This window comes from Hyperoodon ampullatus, assembly GCF_949752795.1.
Source record: "Hyperoodon ampullatus genome assembly, chromosome: 4".
NCBI classification, from domain to species: domain Eukaryota; kingdom Metazoa; phylum Chordata; class Mammalia; order Artiodactyla; family Ziphiidae; genus Hyperoodon; species Hyperoodon ampullatus.
Window position 1 is genome coordinate 25010337 of NC_136917.1, and position 7177 is coordinate 25017513.

Here is a 7177-nt window from a genome sequence, read left to right on the forward strand (position 1 = left end):
TTTGCCCAAGGGCGGGAGGCCAGTTGCGGTGATGAGGAAGCAGGTGTGTGGCACCAGGGACCATAAACCCAGTTTCAGTTTTGGTATCAACAGGGTACAGAGTTGGGGCTGGGGAGGAGCCATCCAGGGGGGCTTCCTGGAGGAGGAGGTGGTGACTACCTGGCTTCAGAACCTGTTGCTCTGTCACTCCCTGGTGTGACCCCTCTCTGGGCCTCGGTTTCCTCTGCTATATGTTGGGGACAAGAATGGTCCCCTCGTCACAGACTCTTAGGAGAGGCAAAAAAGCTGCCGGTGTGAGATGCCCAATTATGAGGAGCCCCACCAGGAGCTGGGAGGCTCTGAGCGCTATTACTACTCATTTGCACAGAGTCCACAAGGCCTCCAAGAGGGCGTTTCTCCCCTAGGGTTTCTCTGCGCCAGGCACCCACTCAGGCCTTCTTGCTCTTCCCCACACCCGGCGGTGGGATCAGCAAGGTCCCACTTTACAGACAGGGAGACAGAGGCTTTTCAAGAGGGAATGCCTGCCCCAAGGTCACTTTGAGATCAGTGGTGGATCCAGGTATAAATAATAACATCAGCCACTGCCGTGAAAGCATTTATCGAGCGCTTACTGTATACCAGGGACAGGGTGCCAAGTCTGCATGGCAGCCCTTCGTGGTGGCAGCTGCGTGCTCTGGACTCTACCTACTGTCCAGGTGTGGACACTGAGGTCGGAAGGGAGACTTGCCCAAGGACGCAGGCGAGGGGGACTCCACCCCACTGACCTCAGTGAATCACCCAGAAGGAATGGGCTGAGGAAGGAGTGGTCCCCCACACTGCCCCACCCACCGGGAGACTTGACACCCTCTGGGCGTGCGGTTCTTTTTCCCGGAATGTGGCTTATAAATCCTGCTGGGTGAGCCTCTGGCCACGCACTAGGCCAATGGGCAAAGGGTTCTGCGTCAGTCCTGCCACACCTGCCCTCCGAGGGGAGTTGCAGGGCGCGGGGACCAGACCTGACATCCAGGGTGGGCTGAGGCTGGAGGGGTGGCCTGGAGGGGCAGCCGGGTCTGGGCTAGAATGAGCCCAAACCCTGGGCCCTGAGCACCCAGAGTGAGAGTCAGCCACTGTGTACCTGCTGTGTACCAGACTCCGGGCTGCGGGAGGCGGTGCTCACCTGGCCCACTGGGAGGGAGAGAGGGTCCTGGCTGATGGCTTCAGGTGGGAAGTGACAGGCCTTAAATATAACCTTCTCCCTTCAAAGATATGTGCACCCCCAGCCACTTTCGTCATTGGGACAGAGGCTCAGTCCTCTGGGCTGGGATTTATTACCCAAGCCTGCTTGTTTTTTAATATTGTTTTCTTAATTATAGTTTCAATATCTGAAAGACTGCGTGATGCTGCATGAGGTGTAACATGTTCCCCATGATCCATTTTATGTGCTTGATGCCCCTTTTCCAGTTCAGGGAGGGTCTGCGTTTTTCTTTTTAAAACCATGTTTAGCTTTTACAAGCAAGTTGGTGTAAAAATGCAGCGATGGACCCAATAGCTCTCGTGGCACCAGGGGGCCAAGGCCGGGGACCATGGTTGCTTGAGGAGTTGAGTTCCTTTCCTCAGCTGTAAAAAGGTGGCGCCACACTGTGCCGGGATGGGTACACACGGGATGATCAGGCCACGGGTTCCGAGGGTGGGGACAATCTGGGGCGGGGGGCTCCCCGGAGGAGGTGTCCTGTAGGCTGTAGCTAAGAAGGCTGTGGAGGAACAGAAATAAGGGCCCTTCTGGCACAGGGAGGAGGAAGAGGGTCAACCTTGGGGTCTGGTGCCTGCAGAGTTTGGGGGTTTGGCCTGAGGCCGGATGGCGGTCTTGAGAGCCCTGGGCAGGGTGTGAGGGTGCCAGGAGTCACAGAGGTGTGAGAGCAGGTGCCGGGGCCTTCACGGCGGCTCCTGGAGCTGTGCTCAGAGGGAGCCGGGACTCTTGGGAGGGGGGCTGGGCCCCCTGGAGCACTGGGTCAGGGTGTCGCCCGGCCCAGCGGGACAAGGTCCAAGGCGCTCCTTAGCCCAGCCTGGTTTTATGGTGCTGAGGAGGAGGGTTGTCTGGGATGGGACAAGGTGTCCTGCTGGACAGGTGCAGGAGAGAGAACCAGGATGTGGGACCCTGCCCATCACCACCCCTCTCTGGGTCTCAGTTTCCCCGCTTGACATCCCCAAGAGAGGGGCAGACCCACTGGGCTCATCTGTAAATGTCAGATGGAAAAAAATCACAGAAGGAACCTCAGGGTGTGTGTGTGCCCTGGGAGAGAGGCTGTCCAAGGGTGGCCCTGGGTCTGGAAGCGGTGAACTGGGTGGGAGGCTCACCCGGCAGGGTGTGCAGTATCCGGCAGAGGAGGTGGGAGGGGTGCCTGCAAATGTTAGACACACAGGGACCGAGTTGTTGGGTCAGTACAGGGACACCTAGGGATTCAGGTGTGGCTGGATCCAGGAGCTCAAACAATGTTTTTAGGATGCTGCGTTGGGATTGGGAGTGCTCTTAAGCAAGGTGCATCCACAAGAGGACACATATCGCCCCCCAACAGCTCTCGGCCTCATCCAACCAGCCTAATAAGCCCAGCGGGAAGAGGGTCCAATTTTCCACGTTAATTGCAAAGACCCAGGATTTCACGTCATTGGCCAGGTTAGGTCCCATGTCCATCCCTGAAGCAATCACAGAGGCCACAGTGTAGAATGTTCTGATTGTCAGGGCTGGGTCACCTACCCTTCCCTGGGTCAATCACAGAGGCCACTTGGCCAGGACTTTGCCCGTGAAGGGAGTGGTATTGCACCTCCCCCCGGGTGCTCTGACCTGGTGACTGACATGTCTTTCTCTTCCCTCAGTGAGCCCAGATCATCTCCACCCTGGGATCCTCTGGTGGGCAGAAACCCGCAGACATGGACCGAGTGACCAGATACCCCATCTTCAGCATCCCCCACTCACCCCGTGTGGCCGGCAAGACCTTCAAAGGCGACACCAGCTACTCGTTTGAGCTGGTGGGCGTGGGGTCCGTGGCCAGAGGCTGGGGCCAGGATGAGCCAGTGGCATGGCCTGCTGACCACGAGGCCTCTCTGGAAACGGTGCAGATGGGGACATCCCTCAGCCTGCGTGGCTTCCCCGGCCGGCTGGCCCCACGGCTGCCCTGCCCAGAGGATGATGAGGAGATGGAGGTGAAGGCCTACCACCTGGAGGCCAGGGACACCCTGCCCTCACGGCCACGTGACCTGGAGTGGGAGCGCCGGGTGGTCATTCAGGACCAGGCGGTCAGGAAGAGCGGCACGGTGGCCATGCTCCATGGCACCCCTGACCACGGGGAGCCCAGGAGCCCCGGCCGACCGCAGTCCATGCCCCTGGAGGAGAACATGATCGACACAGAGCAGATCGACTTCCTGGCAGCCAGGCGGCAGTTCATGAGCCTGGAGCAGACGAGCTCTCCACCCGGGGTGGCCCATGCCCGTGCGGGGGTTCCTCAGGACCCCCCACCCGGGGTGGCCCAGATTCCCCCAGCTGGGGCCAGCCAGGCCTCCAAGGCCCTGAACGGGCCACCCCTGGTCAATGGGTGTGTCGTCCCAGTCAAGCCTGAGGCAAAGGAGGTGGTCACGGAAGAGAAGAGGGTCCACGGTTTGCCCACCAGGCCTGGTGCCCAAGCCTTGGACGACCCTGGTTCCTGGTCCCAAGAGGGGTCCCCAGAACCCGCCAAGGAGACGCCCATTGAGCGGGAGATCCGGCTGGCTCAGAAGCGGGAGGCAGACCTCCGGGAGCAGCGGGGACTGCAACGGGCGGCCAGCCAGCAGGAGCTGCTGGAGATCCCGGCCAGGCCGCTGCTGAGCAAGGCGAGCCTGGCCGCAGCCCCGCGGCCGCACAGGGGGCGCCCATCGCTCTATGTGCAGCGGGATATGGCCCAGGAGTCGCAGCGCGAGGAGGACCACCGTCGGGAGGGCCTGCAGCTGGGCCGGGCGTCCACATCCGACTGGTTCTCCGAAGGCCCCCAGCCCATTCTCAGGAGAGTCCACAGCTCAGACTCCATCCTCAGCCTGACCCCAGATGCCAGTGCAGCCAGCCCCACACCAGAGGTGAGGAAGGTGAACCGCATCCCACCTGATGCCTACCTGAGCCCCCGGATGCCCCCGGGAGAATCCCCAGCCTTCCACACCTACCGCAAGCCCAGCGGTCTCTCTGCTGATGAGGCCAGGCCTGTGGGCTCTCCGAAGGCCACAGGGTCTCAGAGGCATCCCTCGGGATCCTCTGCAAAACCTTCAAGCACAAAGCAGGAGCCTCCCCGGGGACCCCTGCGTGCCAACAGGGGTGTCGTGCGATGGGAGTACTTCCTCCTGCGTCCCCTGAGGTTCGGGGTCCTGGATGAGCCTGAGAAAGCTGAGGCCCCCCGAGTGTGGGGCTGGGAGGTGGCTGGGGCACCGGCACTGAGGCTACAGAAGTCCCAGTCGTCAGAGCTGCTGGAGAGGGAGGTGGAGAGTGTCCTGCGCCGGGAACGGGAGGTGGCTGACGAGCGGCGGAGCGCTCTGTACCCTGAGGTCTTCTCCCCACCTCCGGACGACTGCTGTGACCTAGATTCCAGGAGCTCCTCCGGCGCATCTGGTGAGGCAGGGTCCTGGGAAGGGCTGCTTTGCTCAGAGTCTCAAAGGTTGGAGCAGAGGAGGGTGGCATGAGGAGTGTGAGGATGGCAGGAGAGGCTAGGGGTGGGGGGACATCTGGGGGACTTTGTCTACTACCCCAGTTGGTCTGTCTGCTTAAGCAGTAGCTTTTGGAGAAATAACTTTGCCTTGGGTTTTTTGCTTTATGCATTTGGACACTTTGTTGTTAGGTGCATAAAGGTTTACAGATGTCCTAGCCTCTTGGTCAACTGCTCCTTTTTGTCAAGGTAAAATATCCCCCGTGTGACTTTTAATGTTTTTCTCCTTGTATGGCCAGCTCATCTGTGGATCCAGTTTCTCCTGACTGGCTATTTCGGTCAATCTGTCTATCAGCTTTTGCAACCTGCTGTCTGCTCTGTCTGTCCATTCACCCATCTCCTTAACTGGTCCAGCCTCTTAGCCAGACTCTGTGTCTCTTGGACTGGGGTCTGACAAATTTTCTGCCCTCAGGAGACTCTGGGATCCTCCCTGATGCCCTTTCCTTCCTCCCCCACCCCAGGCATCACAGGCAGCTACTCGGTGTCTGAGTCACACTTTTTCACCCCCATCCACCTGCACTCGGGCCTGATGTGGACGGCAGAGGCCTCAGCTGAGGACGCTCCTAGGGAGAGAAAGAAGAATGAACAGTGGGTGAGTCTCGAGCCCTGCCATGCACTTGGAGGCCTGGCCAAGGTCTGACACTCCCTATTAGGGCCAGGGAAGGTGAAGCAAGGCTCAAGTGTGACCTGGGTTTGACACCTGCCTCCCTCACTGCCCTGCCAGTGACTGTGCCCCTGTGTCCCCCACACATGTGGTGCACAGTGGGTAAACTGGGCCTCTCTTCATGTCTGGGCCACATAAGCAGGGTCCCCACCATGAGGTTGTCCCCCTGAGCCAAAGGCTGAGAGCCAGCTTTGCTTGGAGGAGGAGAGCTGTGGCAATCTATGAAAATCATCCTTGTTATTTTCAGGCGTTTATTACCATCATTGTTATTTCTGATTATTATCCACACCTCATGAGGGATGTCTCAGAGCTCGACTTCCCTGGATATCTTCTTGATTGATAGTGTGTGCCTGAGGTGGATTTTTCTGTGACATGCTTTTTTTTTTTTTTTTTCCTGCGGTACGCGGGCCTCTCACTGTCGTGGCCTCTCCCGTTGCGGAGCACAGGCTCCGGACGCGCAGGCTCAGCAGCCATGGCTCAGGGGCCCAGCCGCTCCGCGATATGTGGGATCTTCCCGGACCGGGGCACGAACCCGTGTCCGCTGCATCAGCAGGCGGACTCTCAACCACTGCACCACCAGGGAAGCCCCGTGACCTGCTTTTGATGCCTGTCACGAGCACAGATCGTGGAAAGAGTTTCCATGTGCCGCCTCTTTGCCAGATGGTTTTGGGGCTGACTTGGCCCAAGACAGGGGCATTTTCTTTGAGGGAGGCATTTCATCTGAGACATGTAGAAGGCCAGCTACCTCTGTGGATTTGTGGAATACATTCGTGACCCTCTTTGAGCTGAGTCCAAAATGCCAGACTCGGGCATTTCCCTGCTGTGGAGCTCAGCATGAGTTAACACATTCCTTGGCACTATTACTAAGAAGTAGAGGGTCTGGAACAGAGGAGGGGATGGTCCTGCTTTACCCCTGCTCTAGGCCTCTCCTATGGGTTAGCAGTGAGGGGAGCTGTTTTGGGGGCGTTAGGACCCTGATGGGGACTTCGTGCCTCCTCTTGCAGGTCTTGGGGGCCACACGGGTAACCCGCCACAAGAACTCCATGGCGGAGTGCTGGGAAACCCGGATCTACGCCAGCGAGGATGAGGATTGAGCCTGGGGCCGGACGCCCACCCGCTGCCCTGCCCTGCCCTGCCCTGGCCCCGTGGGAACTGCGGACCGTCCTGAGCCCCCGCCTTAGGACATAGGTTCCTGTTTAAATCCAGATCCGAGAACCACAAATCTCATGCTGCCAAGGCCAAGGTGGATGCACTTTTGGGCTTGAGGGTTTTCTTTTCCACTTTTCTTTTCCTGCAGAAATCGTTGTGCTTTCTGGGTCTAAAGCTGGGGATGACTCCTTCTGACCCTATGATGTTGCCAAATGCTCCTGGGTCCGGGGAAGAAGGAGACCAAATCCCCCACCTCCAGATGTAATTGTTCCCGCTAGTCTGAGAGGGGAGACGCTCGACCCCTTCCGCTGGGACCTCCCGATCTAACAAGGGAGACCTGCCCTGCTCCAGCCCTGGGAAGCCTCCAGTCTGAGGGCCAGCCCCGGGCAGAGAAAAAGGGCTCGACTTGGGGTCTGAAGGGGGTCCTTCTATCCCCCCATGAAATAAAGCGGCTGCGGGCCCATCCCCTGCCTGGTGTGGTCGGCCGCCCTGGACCTCTCCCTCCCCCTCTGCCTGCTTCACTTCTCTGGGGGATGTCACTGCCCCCAGGGCTGCTGCTTCCTGCCTCCGCCCCTGCCCCACCCAGGCTGTCCCCCACATCCCTGAGTGTGGCATACAGAAGGTGCTCAAGCAGTGCTTGTTCAGTGAGTGAGTGACCGTCTCAGTT

At 59.2% G+C, this 7177-nt stretch overlaps 1 protein-coding gene across 1 annotated transcript; it reads left to right on the plus strand.

Moving 5' to 3' along the window:
* Window positions 1-2885: 2885 nt before the first annotated feature.
* On the plus strand, window positions 2886-6811 carry MISP (mitotic spindle positioning). Its single transcript, XM_079702974.1, has 3 exons — window positions 2886-4603; window positions 5159-5289; window positions 6366-6811. The coding sequence occupies exons 1-3, from the start codon at window positions 2905-2907 to the stop codon at window positions 6453-6455; spliced, it is 1920 nt and encodes a 639-aa protein (XP_079559100.1). The 5' UTR covers window positions 2886-2904; the 3' UTR covers window positions 6456-6811.
* The last annotated feature ends 366 nt before the right edge of the window (window positions 6812-7177 follow it).